The sequence below is a fragment of the Pteronotus mesoamericanus genome, unplaced genomic scaffold (assembly GCF_021234165.1).
Source record: "Pteronotus mesoamericanus isolate MK-2021 breed Mesoamerican mustached bat unplaced genomic scaffold, CSHL_Meso_final contig_263, whole genome shotgun sequence".
NCBI classification, from domain to species: domain Eukaryota; kingdom Metazoa; phylum Chordata; class Mammalia; order Chiroptera; family Mormoopidae; genus Pteronotus; species Pteronotus mesoamericanus.
In genome coordinates, this window is record NW_026555112.1 from 691,037 (window position 1) to 711,964 (window position 20,928).

A 20,928-nucleotide genomic window follows, 5' to 3' on the forward strand; every position below is an offset into this window, starting at 1 on the left:
AAGAGCCCCTGGTCCATCTTCCCCACCTCATGGCCTCCCCAGGGCCCAGTATCCTAACAGAAGCATCGCCTCTGCATTCCAGAACAATTCCAAAATGGGGCCAAATGGATTCTGGCCCCGGCTCTGATCACAGAGGGAGGGGAGAGCGGGAGGTCCTTGGAGAGCCCCACTGCTTCTTGTGAGGCTCATAGCTCTTTGCAGGGCATGTCCTATGTAAGGTCGAGTTGTTTTATAGCAGCTGCAGCCTCCATGAATCTGGCAGGGCAACATGTTAGAAGCCCAACGATCGGATTTGTGTGAACAGATGTTGCAAGGTCTGTTTAATTTTTTTGTTTAATGTTTTTCAAGTGTCCCCTCACTGCCCCAAGGACACCATCAGCTCAGGGGGCTGTGTTGTAGACCTTGTAGTCGTCCTTCTGCGTGATGTGGAGCTTCCAGGGGAAGAGGCGCTTCTGGGAGGGAAGAGCTTGGGCCTGCCTCACCATGAGCCTCACATCGTCATCTGAGAGCAGCCGAACCAGGTCCCCATCAGCGTCCCGGTAGTTCAGGGCAATGTCCTCCCTCTGGAACTCCCGCCTGGTGGGAAAGGTCAGGGTGAACGGAAGGCCCAGCAGCCTTAGGCCTAAGCATGGGGGTGGGGAGAGGGGCAGAGGGGGTTTCAGGGCTCGGACCTCAATATCAGAAGAAGTCAGAGCTTGACACGGGCCTTATCATCTGAGTGACCCAACCTCCTGCTGCACAGATGGGAAAACTGATACCACAGGTGGAAGGGAATCCCACATTAAATATTAGTGGCGTAGCCTGAAATGTCTTGTGTATAAGTGTATCGAACACTTAATATTGAACACAGATGCTGTGGGGAAGAGGGCTGGTTTGCCAGGTGCAGAGTAGAGCAGAATAAAGTCCCGCGAGACACCTGCATGAAGCTGTGAGGATGGGACAGCCTGAGGTCGGGTACAGGTCGATGGGCACTCTTACTGGCTGGTCAAAGTGAAAAATAGTCTGAACTTTCTATGGGTAATTTGACAAAATGAGGCAAAAACTTAATTGATTCACAAACACCATGATCTCAGAATTCCAATTCTAGGAAATCATCCTAAGGAAATAATCGAGTACGTCGCCAAATCCGTCACACAGCATGATTTGTGGTAGTAAAAAAGTGGAGGATAACTTAAAAGGGCAACAAAAGGGCATGGTCGCATTAACTAAGGTGCATCCATAGACTGACACTGCGTAGCCAATTAAAGCAATGCTTATGAGGGGTGGGGTGAGCCCTAAAAATATCTGAGCGTACATCAACTAATGAGACAAGTAAAGCTATGAGGTGATGTCACTGGTGTATACCTTTGTATGATTTCTGAAATTTTTGAAAATAATGAACAGACATTACTTTTAAAGTCAAGAAGGTAATGACGCTATTTCCCTTCTGTAAAAGAATTGTCCAATTTGGGCCTTGGGAGATGGTCGTTCCCTGATGGTGGAGGACCCAAATTCAAGGTTTTTACCTAAAGAGACCTTCGCTTCAGCTGCACACCCTCACTCACCCACTGTGTGGCCCCATCCCCCTCGCAGCCGCCCGCTCATCTCTGACATGAGGGGGCTGACACCCACTCTGTGGGGCGGGGCGGGGCTGTGGATGAAACAAGAAGGCGAGATACTTGCAGAGAGCACTGTGATGCCTTGCATTTCTCCTTCCGATCGCCCGTCCAGGGTATGGGACCCACCGCCCCCACCCCCCGCCCTCCCACCCCAACCCCTCACCTCATGAGTTGCAGCAGGTCCTTGAAGAGCGGAGTGCTACTGAGGTCTTCCTCCACGGCGATGTCCCTAAGGGGACAACAGGAACGGGTGAGGAGGCATTAGGCCAGGAGGGGCACATGAGAATGACCCTGGCCAGGCCACGATGGACCTTGACATCCTGTCATGGCCTTAGGGCTTATGTGGAGGACAGTGGGGGCCACGGCAGGCTCTCAGTGTGCGCGGGGGGAGGGAGGAAACATAATGTTTGATTTGGGTCGCAGGGCCCGGAACATGATACGGAGGCAGGAGTGGGCAAGGAGGGTGGACAGGCCCCGCCCACAGGCCACGAACTTGATGGTGCTGATGGTGTCCTCATAGTAATAGCAGCGCAGCCAGTTGGTGGGGTCATCTTCTTCGGGGAAGTCCTTGAGGATCTTCACGAAGGACAGCGGGAAGATGCCTGTGGCTCCCCGGATGGTGCCCTGAGGAGGAAAGAAGGGGCTGCACTGTCAGCATGAAGAGTGTCAGGAGCGGCAGGAGTGCCACAGCCCGGGACCCCCGTTCCTTCACCGCGGCTGGGAAAGGCAGGCGAGGTTTGGGCTCCCTTATGTAGAGGGAGGAGGAGAAGTGACTGAGGTCACCACGCTGTACACCCCAGGAAGAGCTCCGTTTTAGAACAGGTGGAGATCTGAATTTATCGGAACGTCTGCTATCATCCTTCATTCATTCATTCCCTCCCTCCCTCCCTCCCTCCCTCCCTCCCTCACTCATTCCTTCAAAGATTCTTGAGCACCAGCTGGCCCTGGGCACTCAAAGTAGATAAAAGTCCATGCCTTCTCTCATGGAACTTCTACTCTAAGAGGAAGTGACAATGTGCAGGTAAATAGGTGAACTTCGTGGTGTCAGATGGCGGTGGGCGTTAAGGTGGAAAACAGAACCAGGGAGGGAGACGGGGCGTGGTTCCCACTCATACATTCATTCCACAGATACCACCGAGCACCCGCTTCAGACGAAACGGCCGGAAATCTCCCTCTGCTGCCCAGGCCTCTCGCCTAAACTTTAGGCCAAGACCCAACCGCAGCCTGCGCTTTGCACACATTCTCTTAGTCTTCGCGGCCCTAGGGAAGACATTGTTTATGCCCCATTTGACAGACATATAAGCTGAAGCTCAAAGTAGTCTCCTTGTGCCTCCCCTGATTCTCCCCTCCACCTGAGGCCAGAAGCTGGTCAGCACACGAACACAAAGAACTTTCCAGAAAACAGGAAGGCAACAAACATTTCCTGTTCCTGGAGAATGACCCGGCGATACCTCTGCGGAAGCCCTCAGAGCCGATGAACACCTATCACAGAGTTCCAGGACAGGGGTAAAATCAAAATTGCCATATCGGCGAGACGGATGGTTCTCGTTCCTCTCCAGGCCTGGGGGCTGGGGACCCTCTCCAGGCCTGGGGGCCGGGGACCCTCCCCAGCCCTCGATGTTCCCTTTGGGACCTATCCCACAGCTTCCTTCAGACACTGCCACCCAGCAGCCCTGAGAGAAAGGAATCTCATTTAAGAACAACAGGACTTAACACAGAAGTCTGGCACTGCGCCAGCACCTCCCACCTTGTGACCTCCTACCTCCACTCACCGAACCCCTGGGAACCCTTATATGAGCCACACTTGCTGGGTGCGGGGACAGAACAATGACCGTGACCGGCCCTGGCTCCAGAGTCTATTTCACTCTCCCAACAGCCCTGGCACTGGCCAGAGGCCACGCACCCAGGCCGGCTGCGGGCCAGGCCCTGAGCAGCTACACCTCGTTTCTCTCTTCCAGGAACCCCGTGAGGAAACTGCTGGCATTGCCTCTATTTACAGAAAAGGAAACCACGGATTGAGCAAGTTTGCCAAGGTCGCAACACTAGTTAAAAACAGAACGAGGATGTGACACCCGACAGGCGGACTCCAGAGCTCAAGCCCTGCATTGTTTCTCCCCTGATGCCTGCAACGTCAGTGATATTATCGCCCTAGGTCACAGAGCAGCGCCTCTCAGCCGCCTCCCGGGGCCGCATGTCCAGAGACATATTGGCTGCTGCCACTGAAGGAGGGCGACTGGCATCTAGTGGGTAGAGACCGAAGATGTTGCTGAAGTTCCTACAATGTACAGGACAGCCCCACAACAAAGAACCATCTGGCCCCAATAGCGTCAATAGTGCCACGGCTGAGAGACCTTGTGACAGACCAAGAAATTAAACTTGCCTAAAGCAACCGTTTCTTAGGGTCAGACAGAATTAAAGGCAAGTGTAGGCTCCAGAACCTTCCAACCAACCACACGCTGGTCTCCCCAGTGTCTACATTCCCTCAGGCTCTCCCCACCCCCTGCCAGACTCCAGAACTACCTTCAGACTCCATCTCTTCCCTGGGGTCTTCCTTGCCCTTCTTCATTCTCTGATCCCCTCACCAGACCCAAAGAGATCTCTCTTCCACTCTTCCCTCAGCCCTCACCTCCGCTCTTGCCTCTACCTTCACCTGCACCCTCATCTCTACTCTCACCTCCATCCTTCCCTCTATCCTCACCTCCACCCTCACCTCTGACCTTACCTCCGACCTCACCTCCATCCTCACCCCTAACCTTAGCTCCACCCTCACTTTCATCACTCCTAACCTCACCTCCATCCTCACCTCCACCCGCACCTCGAAACTCACCTCCAGCCAGTCTTTGTTGACCCGACTGAGGAGGAAGATCACATCTCCGGTTTTGAAATTCAGCTCCAGTTTGCTGTTCCCAGTGAAGTCAAACAGGGCCTGGAGAGAAGAGCGGCCATAGGCAGGAGGAAAGAAACACCCACTGCGTTCCTCCTGAAGTGCTTACTTTGGTAACAGGTGAGAAAACTGAGGCTCAGGAAGAATGAGTGACTTGTCTGAGGCTACTCTACCAGTTCCCCGGAGGAGCCGGGGCTAGAACCAGGTCTCCCTAACTCCAGAGTGGGTGCTCCTTCCACAGCTGTGATGCACATGGGAGGGAAGGAGCCCATCTCCCCGGCCCAGCACCTTCCCTGGCCCCCCAGGTCTGTGCGGACGCCAGTGCTCCCATAACCCCCAGCCGCTGACCACACTGGCTCTGAAACACACGTTTCTATATGTGTGTCCTCAGGGAGTCGTGAGCTCCTAGAGGCCTGCGCCTCGTCTGAGTCACCTCCAAGGTGTTCATCCCCCAGCAGGGCTGGCCCAGAGGGGGCCCGGGAAAGCTCACTGAATGGGCTGTGGGTGGACACATTCCCTTCTGCCTGTGTGCTCAACACGTCCCCTCCTCTCAGCTGCGCTGGGGCCCTCGGTGTCCAAGGCTGAGGCTGTGGCCCTTCCTGCGGCAGCACCCAGCCCCGTCCTAGACCCCAGCCAACGCTCAGTAGTGGGGGGTGGGGTCTCAGTGGCTGCGGGTGGAGCTGCTGGCAGTGAGGGGGCAGGGCAGGCCTGCAGGTACCTCTGCTCTCGGAGCTTCCAGGCGGTCTAAGGCGGGATTTTGTGGGGACTCGTTCTTGCTGTGGAGAGAAAGGAGGGGCTGTCAGCCTGCCTGGTTCTCTCAGGCCCAACTCTCTGCTTCTGAGCCAGAGGCCGGAAGGGCAGGAGAGGGAGGATGTTAAAAATGCAGGTACAGTTGCTCCTGTGGGCACCACACTCGCCCCGACCCACCCGCCCACCTTGGTTCTCGTGGCCCCAGGAGGAGAGATCATGCCCCCTTTGGTGGGTCACCAAGGAGAAGCTGAGAAAGGAGGGGGTGGGGACATCCACGCAGTGCCCTAACCCGCCAGACACTTCACATTTGTCCTTTCTTCTACTCTCTATACCCCAACCTCTGAAGTCGTATGGTTATCCGAACTTTTCAGCGGGGGACACAGGCTTGGAGCGGGACGTGCCCTGCCCCACCCAGGCCCAGGGCTGCCGAGCGGCGGGGCTGAATTCCTGCCTGGGTGCACAGAGGAGACAGCTGGGCCCCCAGAGGCACTGGCTGGAGGGAGGAGGGAGGAGCAGACGGGGAGGTCAGGGCTCAGGGGCACGGTCCCCGGACTCTGCAGCACCAAGCTCGCCTCTGGAAACCCAGCACGGTTTCAGTGGCTTGGATTTTCAGTGATTATTTCCTATGGGATAAAACCAGTCTCTACTCCTTCCCTTCCTCCTGGGAAAAGGGGGAGCTCGAGCACCTGGTTGGGAGGAAGTGTCCCCTGGGGCTGCCGGGGCCCGTCACTCACACTTTCCGGGTGCGCGGGCGGAGCCGGCGGAGAGCCTGGGGCACCTGCTCTGCGTCATAGGGCGACTGGTAGAAGAAGATCCGCACGTCTTCGTCCATCAGCACCCAGATGGGCAGGCTGAGGAGGCCCTGCGTTTGGGGAGAGGGCGGGACGCGGTGGGTGGTCAGCAGGAAGGCCTGGACTCCCAGCCCAGCCGCTGCATCCCTCGACCCCAGCCTGAACCCCTGGGAACAGAAACAAGGTCTATTTTAACAGTTTCAATAGGCCGAGGCAACATCTGCCCAGCTCCGCTCCTGCATCCCAGGCCAGCAGGCGGCCAACGGCCTTGCGGAGAGTTCATCTGGGAAAGACCAAAAGGCCTCCCGACGTGACGCGGCACTAAAGGGGACGCCAGGTAACGTGACTCGGTGGTGACTGCCTGGGCACTGCCCTGAGTGCCACACCGGGTCACTTCTACTCTATCTCCTGGTGACCTGGGAGTCAGGGTCACAAAGGTGAAGGGACCTGCCCGAGGCCACGCAGCCTAGCAAGTGACAAAGTTGGGGCACCCAGGGCCGCTTGCCACCAAGGCCCCTCCCTTAGCTCTGAATGACACAATAATGGGGGAGGAGCCCCCCAGACAACCCAAATGAACAACGTCTGGTGATATCCTGGCCTAAATACTTTATTTCATATCACCACTGGGGACACTGAGGCTTGGCAGGGCTAGGACATGGTGGGTCAGGTCTCTCGCTTGACCCCAGGCTGGCTACACCACCACAGTGCAGAGACCCAAAAGAGGCGTGAGGACCCAAAACCTGGGAGGGACCCACGATGCCCCCCCCCCCGCGCTGCCCCCATCCTCAGCCACACGCTGCGCAGGCCCCCAGGGCCCTGCGCTTGCAGCTCTGTGTGCTGAAGTCCTACCGGGCCCCGCAGACCTCCTCAGGGAACCCCATGGGGGCAGCAAGATGGGAGGAGGCGGGAGCCCCACCCGGGAGGCTGTGGGGGTGCAGGGCCTGGGAAAGACACCGCCGTGGTTGGTGGGGGGCTGGGAGGCAGCCCAGGCCTGGGTGTAAGGGCACAGACGCTGAGCCAGGCTGTCCCTCCCCCCTCGCCGGCTCGAGTTCCAGCCCTGCCACTCACCAGCTGGGTGACCCTGGGCCTCCATATGCTCATTAATAAATGGGGATGATAATGGTATCCCCTGGGGGGACTGTGTGAGGAGTAAACAAATGAGTGCGTGCACAACGCCTAGGACAGCACTGGGCATCTAGCAAGTGACCAAGGCAGATATTACCATTGCGGCTGTTACTTTTGTTACTACACAACACAGTGGGTAAGAGCACAACCCTAGGGTCTCAGAGATGTGAGTTCGAATCCCATCCCTCCTCCCTAACTGCTCTGTGACACTGAGTGAGTGACACTACCTCTCGGTGCCTCCTTTTCCCATTTTAAAATAGGGATAATAGTATCTAACGCACATGTTATTAAGGGAATTATCAATCAATAAGCCCATTCGTTAATCTGTCAAGTGCACACCAAGAGCCTCCCTGTTGCCAAAGTGTTCCACATAGTTCCAGGCCATTGTCATTATCACGTGACCTATATTCTTCCTCAGGGCAGAGGGGAGACCAGTGGGTGCAGGGAACCAGGCTCACTAGGTTCCCAGTTTCCAAAGCACTTTCATATCCTTTTCTCCATGGATTCCAATGCCACTCCTATGAGACTGGAGAACTGGATGCACTGCCCTGTTTCATAAGAGAGAAAACCAAGGCCCAGAGAGGGCGGGTATATCACCCCAAATCACCAAGACAGTCAACGTCGGAGCACAGACTAAGAGACGTTTAGCTCAGTGCTCTTCAGTCGTGAGAGCGGAGAGGATGGTGAACATGCCTCTGGACTAAGAGGAGGGCTTCCTTATCCACTTTCTTGGAGTTGCCAGCAAGCCATGGCTTGTATGCCTCTAATGACGGGGTGCTCACTACCACATGAGGAACATTGTCCCTCTCTGGACTAGCTCGTTTGGATGAAAGGCCTTTCCTGACAAACCTGGCCTCTTCCTTTAAGACGCTCCTTCCTCAGTCTCCCCCACCTCCTAGGGATGCAGACAACTTATAGGCTGGGGAACAAAGAAGGACACCAAACCAAGACCCATGAATGAAACTAATATCCAGCCTGTGCCCTGATAAGAGGTTCGCAGGAAGGTGCTGTGTGACAGAGCTGGGGCCCTGGTCCATCGTGCCCCCGTTGTATAGGCTGAGTCTCTTTGTGATTTCTTGACCCACCTGAATATTCCTCTGGGCAGCGGGTGCCTTGGAGGCAGGCACCAGACCCCATTCGCCTCTGTGTCAGATGCGTGGCACAGATGTTATGTCTGTCGATTCAAGGTGTGGCTCCTTGCACCTTCCCCATTGCTCCTGCGCCCCTCTCCACCCTATGCCTGGAAGGCTGAGGACACTTCCTGCTTCTCCCCCCAGGCCAGGCCTTTAACAGTTGAAGGTGCGGTCCGTCAGAGCCGGAGAACCAGCCCCAGGTCCCAAAGCTATGCTCAGGGATGGTCCCTGGGCTGCGCGCCCACCCCCCTCCCCGACACCCCGTGTCCTCCCAGGCGCCAGGGCGGCATGGGCCCGCGGTTACCTTCATGTAAGCGTTGAGGGCCGGTATCCGCATCTCAGCGATCTCCTGTTTCACACCCATGTAGACTTTGGCTGAGGAGAAGCAAAGAGATGTCCTCCCCACTGGGCCGGGCTCTTCCCCCTCACCTTTCCGCGGCGCGGACCTGACCACTCCGTACCATCCCGCCACCCAACTTGCATTCTCTGAGATGCAGTATTGCCTGCTGTTGCTTTTCTTGTTTTAATCGTTTATGTGTTGCTTAACTGCCCCTCTCACCATGCGCACACACACACATACAGGATTCGTAGCTCCAAGAGAGCAGGAGCTTCGCCTTGCTCACAGCTGTGCCCCAACACCTCATTGTGTTGGACTCACTCCAGAGCAATTGAATCAGAATTGCTGGGGGTGGGCCTTGGGCACTAGATATTTTAAAATCTCAAATGACTTCCAATATGCGGCCAAGATAAAGAACCATGGGTACAGAATCCAAATCAACAAATGTTTGTTGAGCGGATGAAGGAATCATTCTTCAAAAGCAAGAGAGAGCATTGCAAGGAGGAGTGAGGGGAACAGACGCTGGCTGACCAGAGACAAATGACCCCGCCAGGAGCCTCAGGTGGGTCCCCTGAGGGACTGCCTCCCCAGAGAGGGACCCCCTCCCCCCACCCCAGAAAGGAGCTGTGGGTCTATAAGGAGACGTTGGAGGAACCATCAGTGAAGCAGAAGGGGGACTGGCAGATGCTGGCGTCACAGAAGGTTGGAGAGAGCTTCCTGGAAGAGGAGGCAGGACAACAAAGTCGCAGCCTGAGCTATGTCCATTGCAGCATTACCAGGTCACGGGCCACCATCCTGCGGGGGACTCAGGGGAACAGGAGGAGCTGAAACCAAGGTGGTGGGTCGGGGTGGGGGGGCAGATGGGAGAGGAGAAGGGGAGAGAGCGAGCAAAGATTTATTGTAAAAGGAAGAAAAGAAGACCTTCGAGGGCTCTCGGGGCTCAAGGAGGCTTGTTGCAAGGACACTGACTCACGGCCTATGTCCACTTGGAGATGCAAGAGGACAGAGCCTGTGCAGAAACCTGGCAGAGCCGAGATGCAAAGGGAAAAGTGCACATACACGGAGCACACAGGACAAGCTGTCAGGGGGACCCCCAAAGGGAGGAAGGGTCAGATGAGAGCGGGGGAGACCCTGCTTCCTCTGCAGCCCAGAGAGGGTCACACCACAGGTGCAGGCAAATCCAGCTCGGACGGCGGACAAGGAGAGCCAGGGGCCACTGGGGGCCGGCCTCAGCTCCTCCCGGAGCTGCATGAGGAGGAACCGTGGGTGTTGGCTGAGACAGAGAAAGTAAGCGCTCATAGAGGTGGGGTTTGAGCTGGAAGAAGGGAAGAGCAGCAAAGGCTCTCTCTCTGAGGGACAGACGCTTGCATGTAGCTTGCGCGCCCAGAGGGTACCGTGGGGCCCATGTGGGCAAAGCTCAAGTGGGCAGGACTGAGGGGTAGGAGGTTCGGGCGTGTCCAAGGTACGCATTAGGTGTGAGCTGGGGAGGAAGGCCAGGGGCAAGGGGAGCAGGGGCCATCTGCAAGCACCGCTGTGATGCCCACAGGCTCTCAGCAGAGCAGGGAAGCAGGGGAGATCCATGGATCCAGTGGGGGCCAGGACTGCACAGGTAGAGGGCAGTTCGCATGGAGGGGCCCGAGGGAGGGCTGGAAGGTGAGTCTGTGTTTAACTGGGAAGACACAGAAGGCCTGACTGGACAGGGGAAGGCCGTGCTCCACAGCATGGCCATGGTTGCTGGTGGATGGCGGAAGCTGTAAAGGTCATCGGAGCACAGGAAGTGAAGGGCTACAAGGCCTGAGAAGGCAGCCCGTGACGGCTGGGAGGGGGGACATGGATTCAGTGAGCGCCTTTCACACGGGCTGACACAGACCAGCCGCACCCCGTCAGCAGAGCTGGCAGGAGAGCCGATGGAGAGTTCTGTCCCACACTAGGGACCCAGCTCTGCCCGCAGCAGGACCGGGACCAGCTGGCCTACCGGGGAGGGTGGGCAGGCTGCAGGTGAGGGGGCTGCTCTTGCTCTCCGGCCCGTATCGCTCCTCCAGCTTGCTCTGCAGGGCGTAGAACTGGCGGTAGCGGCGGTAGATGAGGTACTTGGACCCCCCTTTTGTCTTCACCTCGATGACAAAAACCTAGGACAGAGGCCAGAGGTAGCACCTCAGAGGCCAGGTGCAGAAGGCGGGGAGGTTCCGGGGGCCCGGGGTTAAACGGGGTTTCTCCGCCTCCGTGTGACAGTCTTTGTTGGGGGCTGTGCTGGCCACTGCGGCGCGGCAGGCAGCATCCCGGGCCTCCGCCCCCTGGGTGCCTGGAGCACTCCTGCCCCAAGTGGTCATAACCAAAAATGCCTGAAGGTACTTGCTGCCAGCTGCCCCCTGAAGGGCCAAATTGCCTGGCAGAGAACCTCTGCGTGGAAGTTAAGAGATGGGAGAGTTGAAAGGACAGAGATCAGAGGGGCAAGGTCCAGGGGGCTCTCTTACAAAATGGCTGGTGAAGCCCCTCTTCTCCTCGATGTCCGCGATGTTGGCTGAGATGGCAACATCATCAGGAAGCTGTGCAAAGTCGCTGACGGAGGCGGGAGACAAAGAAACTCTGGTTATCACCCTGATCTGTTCGGTGGGCCCACTGGGTTTGAGGCAGTGGGCAGAGTGAGCCCAGGGCATGTCTGGCATTCCTCATTCCGCACCTCTGCCCAGGCCAGGCCAACAGCACACAGGCCGGATCTCAGAGTGAAGGCATCTGGAGGCGGGGCCATCTGGCAACAGCCGCGTTATAACCTAACAGATCGCTTGCAACCGCATCATCCATCCAGGACCAGTGCTGCGAGCACCTCCTCTGCATCAGACCCTGTTCTTGGCCCTGGGTCACAGCGGTGAACAAAGTCAACACCTGCCCCACTGAGAGAATGCCTGCTTATGCCCAGGATGGCGAAATGTGACAGAGAAGGTGACATTCGCGCCAGGACTAGGAAGACCTGGAATCCATTAGGTAGGACACGAGAGGAGAGAGCCTTCCGGGCAGAGGGAACAGCGTATGCTAAGGTTCTGACGCCTGAGGAGTGGCCAGATGTGATCAGAGACGGAGCAGGCAGATGAGGCCAGGCGGAGGAAGGTCTCCGGCGTGGAGCTAAGGAAGTTCTATAGGCAACAGGGAGCCACGCAAGGCTTTGGAAGAGGGCAAAAACGCAATGCGATCCCAGTCCTAGGAGGCCGCCCCAGGCAGCTGTGTAGGGGGGAACAGAGGGCAGAACCTTGAGGAGACAGAGCACCATCGGGAGGCTCTGAAGTGCTGCGACTGAGAGACGATGTGACAGAGAAGGGGGTCAGGAGGAAAGGACAGAAACAGGGGATATCACTCTTGGCAGACGCTGTTTCATTTGCCATGTCCCTTTTCTTCCTGCTAATCAGGCTGCGATTTCGTTCAGGATGGCACTGTACCTAGCTATCTCCAAGGTGACAGGGCATGATTGGGCTGAGCCAAACAGAAAGACCCTGCTGCTGTCTCCCAGCTTCTCTTGCAGCTAAGAGCAGCCACGTGACCGGTTTGGCCAAGGAGACCTTAGTAGGAACCTGTACAGGGGACTCTCAAAGAGTGTTTGTTTCTTTTTCCTTTCAAAAGTTTATCTAGTATCAAGCAAGAGGAAACTGCTTAATGCTGCAGAACATTTCAAGATGAGTTTCAAAAGAACACCTCATTATTTGCACTTGTAATTGGCTTCCGTTTTTATGCATGTTGGCATGAGGGAAAAAAAGAGCTAATGTGATTGGGAGATAAAATAACCAAATTCTATGGAAACCTTTAAAATGAAAGGTGAGGCTTAAGTGAGAGGATGAATTAACATATTTCGTAAACCTAGTTTTTGTTTAACTCTAGTTAATCCAAATTATTTTTTCTCTTTTAATAACCTATATTTTCATAAACAGACTGGAAATAACACAATTTTACCTCTTTTTTTTGTTTTATCTTTCCGCCCAGGTGGATGTGTCCACAGAGTAGTTTTAAGTTCCATCCTTTCAGATTTTAAGCATTTTGACTTATTTGAAAAGGGAGTGTCCATAGGAGAAAACGCTTTGAACGGTATAGGAGCACAGGACCGGTGGGGACTGGCCATTGCACAGCCTTGGACAGTACAGTGGGCAGAGGCCGTGTGGCTGGTCGCTGACGACGCCCTTCGCAGCCCTGGCTGACAGCGCCTAGTGCCTTGCGTCAGCCCACTCCTCTGCCCGTAGGAACTGGATGTCTGATCACAGAGTCCACGTCCATAATCATAGAAATCAGTGCCCCCTGAGCTGCAGGGCTGTAGCTATTACAGGATTCATAACTCTGGTCACCGTCAGCGTGGGCATATCCAACATCAGCACCATAATCTCCGCAGGTCTCTTGGGTTGGGGGTGGCGGTGGAGGTCTGTACCCAGCTCGGGGGAATCTTGCCCTGGGAGTGGGAAGTCCTCTTCCCCAACTTGCGGGCCCTGGTGGGGGACAGGAAGCTGGCGGCCCCCATGGCGCGCCAGCTCCAACCCGCCAGCGGGGAGCTCTCCCCTTCTCCGGGTTTTCGCTGGGGTTGGCACACACCTCTTGTATACAAGATGGATGTGAACAGCTGGCAAATCTGCGTTTTCTGAGCCGCCATTCAAATATGTTCACTCCTGGAGCTGCACTTGCCTGATTCCATCATCAGCATCACGCAGGTCCCATCACGGCACAGGCTGCTGCAGGCGGGGCGCAAACTTCAGTGAGAACTTGGAGCTGTTGCTGAAGTGGGGGTCCTTTGCTTTTCCCCACTTTTCCTCAGCTCTTCTTCCTTTGCCTTGTCCCTCATGGAACCTTTTCCAAGGACAGACGGTCATGGTTTCTTCTCATAAACTCTTCTTCTCTAAACTCAGAGTGAATTGTTACATGGACCCAAAAGTTTCCCCACAAAGTTGAACTTGGGGACCCGTTTTATAGGAATTAACACTTTCTGTCCCCGCTTCATGTTCTTGTTAATCACCAGGTCGATGTCCTTTTCTTCATCCTTTCCTTCTCCTTTTTGAATTTTTTCTATATCTTCGTTTACCAGCTGCAGAGCATGTGCAAAGGGGGAATCCTGGGAGTCCTTCCTCACCAGCCAGCAGCTCGGGAAGGTACTTCTCCACCATGCTCACTGGCCACCCCTGGCCCGGGGCGCAGACTCGGACTCGAGGCGGGCAGGCAGCACAGGCCCCGCAGGCTCCCACCACACCTGCGCCCCAACGGCGCGGAACCCAGGCCGGACATCATGGCCTAGCCATGCCAGGCAGCCAGCTTGGTGGTGACATCAGGGGGCAGAAACTGTCTGCATAGACTCCGTCCCGCTGAGGTGACCGCCTGCCTAGAGCCCCAGGCTGGCGGCCGCTCCTCCTCGCTGCATTCCCGCACTCCCGCACTCCCGCAGACCCGGGGGCCCCCAGGCCGCAGAGCACGTTGGAGAGGGTTCGCATCCCTGATCCAAGGAGGTAGATAAAGCCAGCACGGTCTCTTCCCTTTTCCCTTCTGCCTTGAAAGCAAGCGTGACATCTGGGCCTGCAGCAGCCACATGGCCTCCATGAGGCAAAAGCATGAGGAAGACCAAAGGCGTCTCTGGGACGTTGGTGCTGATGTCACTGAGCTGCAGAACCAGCTGTGAACCCTGGACTTCTCGTTATGTTAAAAAATAGGACCCTGTCTGTCGACGCTAATATCCGTCCCTCTGTTCCCCGCGGCCTTGTGCATCTTTAGGGGACACACTGCCAATTTGCCAGTCATCCCTGTGTTACAACCAGAGCAGGGTTCAGGGACTGTTTGGATGTGGAGGTGAAAGAAATGACAATGTCCAGAGCGACATCCACCGGTCACCCATATTCTGACTAGGATGCGTGGGAGGGCAGCAGAGCTGACGGACTCAGGTGCCCGCATGCCAACTTGGGAGGCCTCTTGGGCACCCGGGTCGAGGTCCGGCAAGAGCTGGCGTGTGGCCCTGGAGCAGGGTTGGGGGCCTCTCCGCGGCAGTGGGAGAGGTAAGAACCACCTGCCTGTGACCGTGGTTAGGACCCCCAGAGAAGAGCAGTAATGGAGGAAGGGACTGAGAAAAGCAGGCAGGGGAAGGGAACTCAGTCAGGGAAGGAAATGGAAGAGGCCACCGGGTCTAGCCACTTGTGGGCACACAAGGAAACTAGAAGCAGTTATGGCCCCACTACTGCAGCCATTGGGAAACGGGCGGGAGCCGGGGAACAGGGGCGGCCACGGCCGAGCCTCAGAGCCACGCCGGACCTCAGGGGGTACTGGCTGCGAAGTCTGTTCCCTGCGTGAGGTGGGCTGCTAGGGATCGCAGGCAGGACCCCGGAGACTGCCGTCGGGAGGTGACTCAGGGTGGCAGAGGGCGGACAGGAAATCCCCACCACACCCAGAGTGACTTGGTGGCCACTGGCAACCAACCTCCCAACCTCCCCACTCACTTTCCACATATGCCCTTATGCTAACACCCTGGGGAGAGGCTTCCTCCTCCACATTCTCCCCCGAGGCTGTGCATTTCATGGGTATTTCATCTGCAGTAGGACGCAGGTGGGACAGGAAAGAACCAGAGGGGCACCAGGGCCTTGAGCAGGGAATGGGGCAGGTTGGGTAACAGCAGCAGTAATGGGCAGGCTAACTATTTCCTGAGAGCTCACTGAGGCGCGGAGAGGTTAATGCTCTTGCCCAAGTATACCCAGAGGCTGAGCTGACCTTAGTTTGAAGCATGAACTTAGATAAATCCCAGCCCTTCCCAGCCTGTTTCCCCATCTGAAGTAATAATAACAGCAAACCCTGGCAAGCACCTGCTGTAGCTCAGACTGTTCTGAGCACGTGAGGATGCAGCCTCTGCCTGCCCGCGTCTCATGGCCGAGTGGAGAAGTCGGTCACTAAATAAATGCTGGCATAATTTTGATGGGCATGGACGCTGTACAGGAGAAGCACAAGTGTTTTGAGTTGCTGCAGGGGCCTGACCATTAGTCTAGTCCCTCAGAGACTCTGTGTGCAGCGGGCGAGAGAGCTTGGCAAGCAGACTGGGATGCTTCTGGGATGGGGGTTACGTTCATCAGAGAGAAAAGCAGCGGTGCTGTGCAAGGATGAGGGCCGGGCTTGCTCAGGCTGAAGGTGGTCAAGGAGGGCTTCCCAGAGGAAGCAGCGTCAGGGAAAAACAGAGGAGCTGGCCATAGGACGGCAGGCAAGAGAAACATGGAGTGCCAAAGGCCCTCGCCCTGCAAGAGGGAGCAAGGTCAAGGATCTGCACCCGGGGGAAAGAGGGTTGTCTGAGTGCATCTGAGCACAGAGCTAGAGGGAGAAAGGAATGCGAGAGGAAGCTAGTGAGGCCGGCAGGGCCCACCCACTCACGAAGGACCGTTGCGCCTCGCGCTGGGGTGCTGGGGGTGAAGAAGGGGGACCTGCGGGCACCAGAGCAAGAAGGTGCAGGTAGAAGAGGAAGACTCGACTCCCCAGCTCTGCAGTTGCCAGCAGGGACCTGGGGGAGACTCCTCTCTGCGCTCTGGCTCCTCTCCCTTCTACAAAATGGGGACCACAGACACACGTACCTCCCAGGAGGGTCAGGAGGTCCCACTACCACAAGCACAGCCCAAGGACTCCCAAAAGAGCAGGGACCCTGCCCATGCTGCATCCCCAGCACCCAGAACTGCACTGGGTGCATAGTAGGTGCTCAACAAGGGCCATTGCCTGTATCTGTGTTTTAGCACGTCCTCTGGTGGGAAGCGTGGCAGTGGTCTGGCTGCGTGCTGCGTGGGCAGGGTGCGATGGCCCACAGGATGGCCCCTTAGAATAGCCATTGCCCTGGAGACTTAGCCAGCGCCCCCAGAGAGGAAGTGAACTCGGGGCTGCCTCGGGCCAGGGTGCTCAGGGTTCACACACACTCATGTTGTTCATGCCAAGTCCACTTGGGAGCCTGGACAGGTGAGGTTGGAGGTTAGAGGTTAGAAAGATCCTTAGGCGGCAGCGAGTTCAGGTTTTGTGGTTCCTGCACATAGTAGGTGCTTAAAACTTGTTTGTTGGAACTCAACTCGCCACCCCTGAGTAGTCCTTTCCAACCTCCGATCGCTCGGGTCTTAGAGAGTCCTGCTGCGGGACTCTGTCTCCCGCCCACTGGATCCTCTGCTTTGGCCTCAAGCAGAACGCACGTAGGGCCTGCTTTCAAATAAGGCCTCCGAGGGGCCGGGAGGCCCATGACCCCAGGACCTGCCAGTGGGGGGGCCCTGAAGGGCTGGAGGGGTGAAAGGAGCAGGCGGGACACACAGGCGCGACACACAGGCGCCTGGCCAGCTCTTGGAGTCATCTCCCTGAGCCACACACCCCGAGAAATGGGAAGCGCCGCAAGCCTCCCGCAGCAGCTGTTTCCTGCAAGTTCGGATGTGTGTCAGGCCCAGCTGGAATCTGGTGGGATGACCTCACCCAGCTCCCTGGCCCCAGCTTCTGTCACTTGCAGAGGCCATCGAGCACTGACTTCTCCCGCCCCTCCCTCCACACACACGCAGACGGCCTTCCTCCTGCCGTCCACACTTTGGAAACCCCACGCCAGCTCCCATCTCCCTCCCGGTTCCACCACGGGCCCTTGGCTGTCCACTTCGGTCCAAACCAGCCTGACCCATCTCCAGTGACCTTCTGCGTCACCTCCTCACAGTTGGCATACTCGTTTTTGATGTCCCCTGCTCCATCCCAACGCTGGAAGTCAGGCGCCAAGCCCCGAGTCCCCAGGACCCCCGACTCTTGGAGCATAGGCCTGGCGACAGAGGGAGCGTGCAGAAGTGCTGCCAGAGGCGAGCCTAAGCCCCCGCAGGGCTGTGCTCTGCGCACTGGCCTTGCCGCTCCTTCCCTGTGCCCCAGGGAAGCGCCCTATTCTCCTTGGGCCTCCGTGCTCTCATCTGTACAATGACAGGGTTGGACGAGAAGGGTCTGAGGACATTTTCCTACTCAAAGATCCACTCATTGATTCATTCAGCAGCATTTACTGAGCACTTAGTCTATACCAGCCTTCTTCTACAGCCTAGGGATACAACAGGGATCAAAAAGAGGCAAATATGGTACCCTCATCAAACTTTTTCCTAACAGAGGAGCCAGCAATAAAGAAAACAAATAAATGAATCTAGAAGATTATTACAGTAATATAAGGACTGTACAGAAAAAAAGAAATAGGGCAGGGGGTCAGAGAACAGTGAGGGGCAGTCAGGGAAGGCTTCCTGGAAGAGGTGACATTTGAGCCAAGCTCTGGATAAAGAAGAGAAACAAGCCAGGTTCTGTATTTTGTTTGAACAGAATCTGGAAAGCCATTATTGACCACAATGTGAAACAGTGAGCCCAGCCTGGGAGAGCGGTCACTTGAGTTTCCATACAGACTCTGCCACCCACTCGTGTGTGACCCCGGGACAGTCAGTGCCCATCTCTCAGCCTCACATCTTCTTCTTTGCCGGAGGGAGGTGAATCACAATTTAATTTCCTTAAAACGGTTCCAAGAGTCTGCATTTCTGGGTATTTGGGTTCTGACTCAACTCCAGCCTCTCCACTTTAGATATTAATAAGGGGCTGCAAGAGGACTGGGCCTCTGTCCCCTGAGGCCTGCTGGGAATGGTGAGGACGCCTGGGGAGGGCCGCAGCCCTGCACTCACCTCTCAGCCCGCAGCTGCTGGGCCGCGGCCATGGCCCTCGGCGGTCCAGGAGAGTGAGTGACGGAGGGCCTCACTCAGCCAGGCCCAGGCCGAATTACGGGCCCCACCCTGGGCCTGGGCTGCGGTCTTAGGGGTCCACAGGAGCCGCCTTTGGGGACGCCCCACCCCTGCTTCTCTCAGCTCTAGAGGAGGCCCCTCCTCCTGGCTCTCTGTGTCTAGCCAGTGGCCCGCACTTCCTCTTCTCCATCTCCCAGCAGTGCTGCAATTGGGGAAATACACACCCTCAGAAGCCCCCTGGCCTGGGAGCTTTGGGGACTTCCTCAGTGCCAGTTTTTGGGGCCAGCCCTCAGGTGGGCATCAGAGAGCCCCACTTCATCAGAGACAGGGCCTCAGTGCTGGCTCAGCCACCATGGGGCCTTGGGGACTCACTCCTCCTCGTCTGGCTCATCAAACCCAGCCCGTGCACCCCCACTGCCAAGCCCTTGCCCTAGTGAACCCCTAGACCTGGAGCGCTGGCTTCCACCATGCCTGCCGTCCAAGCCCAGCTCAAATGCCACCTCTTTCAGGAAGCCTCCCTGGTTCCGCCGACAGGTGGTGCTCACAGGCTCCTCTGTCGTAGTAGAGTGCACACATTGGTTTATGTCTCCGCCTTTCCCTGGCGCTCCGGCAGTTCTTTCCTCATCCCTAGATGCCCGGACCTACCCAGGACCGGTACAGCCAGTCCTCTCTGCAGGGCTGCTAACCCCAGTAAGCACCTGTTACAAACCGAATGGCACCTTCTCTCCTGAAACCCCTCCCATCTCTCACCCTGCACTTAGAAGAAAGTCCAAACCTAGCCCGGCCCTACTCTGCAGTTCTGGAGGTCCTGCTGGCTTCTGCAGCCCCCTCTCCCAGGCTGCCTCCTTCCCACACTGGCCTCCCTTCTATTTCCGGAATGCTCTAAGACTCTTGCTCCTCGGAGCCTTCGTTCACACTATTCCTCTGCTGGAATGCCTTTCCCTGCTCCATTAGGGCTCGGTTAGGAAGTCACTTCCTTCTCAAGATTCCCTCCTCCACCCCGTGAATGAAGGCCCTCCCTGCGGCATTCCCTCCCAGATCCCAGTACTTCCTCTTCAGAGGGGTTGGAACTGCTGTCACTTCGTATTAGTCTGCGTATTTACATGTTTAATGACAGTCTTCCGGGCCAGCCCAGCGCCTGCACAGTGCAAGGGCCCCAGCAACGTTGTTCAGGGGAGGAATAGAGCGCTTCTCTCTTGTGATTCTGCAGCCCCCTAACATGCATGGCTATCGGATGCTGCAGGGAGCTCTCTGAGAGGGCCCCAGCCCCATCCAGTACCTCCAGCTGGCCACGCACACACTCACATTCACACTCACTCATGCACGACGGGCACACAGCAGAGAGACAGCAGAGAGGGCGTAGATGAGGATGCAGCCGTGCCTTGGTGTCCATGAGTCACAGAGAGGGCCCTTCTGACCCCTCTGTCCCCAACTCATGCAGCTATAGGACCCCCAGGACTGGGACAGGGGTCTTTGGGGACAGAGCCAGCTGGGTGGAGCCTGGAGCCACGGCTTTCCGCTGCAGACCCTTTGTCATTTCCCAGACAGAAGGACTGGGGACAGAAGCCATCCTCAGGATCCCAAGGGCTGTCTGGCTCCGAGAATGGAGAGCAGCTGGCAGCCTCAAGCCCTTTGACTGAACCTCTTCTCTGTCTCCCCAAGGGACCTTCTGCCCCAAATAGAGCTCAGGGTGGAGCAGAGTCTGCAGGGGGAAATGTGTTCTGGTCCCGGCCCTGCAGCCCTAACCAGAGAGCGCGGTTCTCTCTTCATCCAGGCAGGCCAGGGCCAAGAGCACTTCTGAAACCAGGCTCCTCTATGGATGCCTTGGGAGGTGAGGGCAGAGCTGGGTGGAGGCAGAGCAGCGGACCAGAAAGGAGAAAAAGAGAGAGGGAGATACTCAGCCAACGACTATTCATTGATCAAGACACTTAGAATACAGAGATAAACTTCGATGGCAGGTTGGACACAAGTTGAAATTTCCCATCCTCCTCCAGCTGCGTAAAATATGCTGGATAATACATTTTTAAGTATTTTAAACCTATAGAACCCAGCTCGAAAGCAAGAGAATATAATTTTCAGGTTTTAATAGGGAGGAACCTATACCGGTAAGGGAAGCAGATGCTCCGCACCCCGTGGGAAAAGCAAAGGGAGACATGAGTTGCTGGGGCTGAGATTTTCATGCTAATCTGAGTCGAGGTCCAGGCTACGGTCGGTCCTGGTGTTGGCAGGAAGTCAGAGCTGAGCTCCCAGCATGAAGCTGGTGTCAGGACTGATGAGAGGAACAGATTGCTCAGCTGTCAGCCTGGGTCGCTGCAGGGGTGAATGCACGCTCTCCCAGGCCATGGAGAGAACGCGGACCCCCAGTGAGAGCCTGAAGCCTGCAATGTGCACTAGTGGAGCCCCAGATCGAAGCTCCGCAGCTGGGGCAGGAATCCCAAGGCGAGGCATTTCATCACGTTCTCTGGGACCCACAAGCCCGCACGTGCTTCTAACCCCAAATTACCCATCGTGCAAAGAACACCTAGCCCGTGAAACTCAGCTTAATGATGCGACATGCTAAAGAGTTTACACCTGGAGACCTGGAACTCATACCAGCGCTGACTCCGACCCAGGCA

General features: G+C 56.6%; 1 protein-coding gene across 1 annotated transcript; it reads right to left on the reverse strand.

The window, feature by feature from the left end:
• Positions 1 to 355: 355 nt before the first annotated feature.
• Positions 356 to 18,393, reverse strand: NCF4 (neutrophil cytosolic factor 4). Its single transcript, XM_054574430.1, has 10 exons — positions 18,257 to 18,393; positions 11,093 to 11,177; positions 10,594 to 10,747; positions 8,586 to 8,656; positions 5,967 to 6,094; positions 5,201 to 5,258; positions 4,426 to 4,524; positions 2,092 to 2,222; positions 1,762 to 1,827; positions 356 to 576 (listed from the first exon to the last, which is right to left on the reverse strand). The coding sequence occupies exons 1-10, from the start codon at positions 18,286 to 18,288 to the stop codon at positions 381 to 383; spliced, it is 1,020 nt and encodes a 339-aa protein (XP_054430405.1). The 5' UTR covers positions 18,289 to 18,393; the 3' UTR covers positions 356 to 380.
• Positions 18,394 to 20,928: the final 2,535 nt, after the last annotated feature.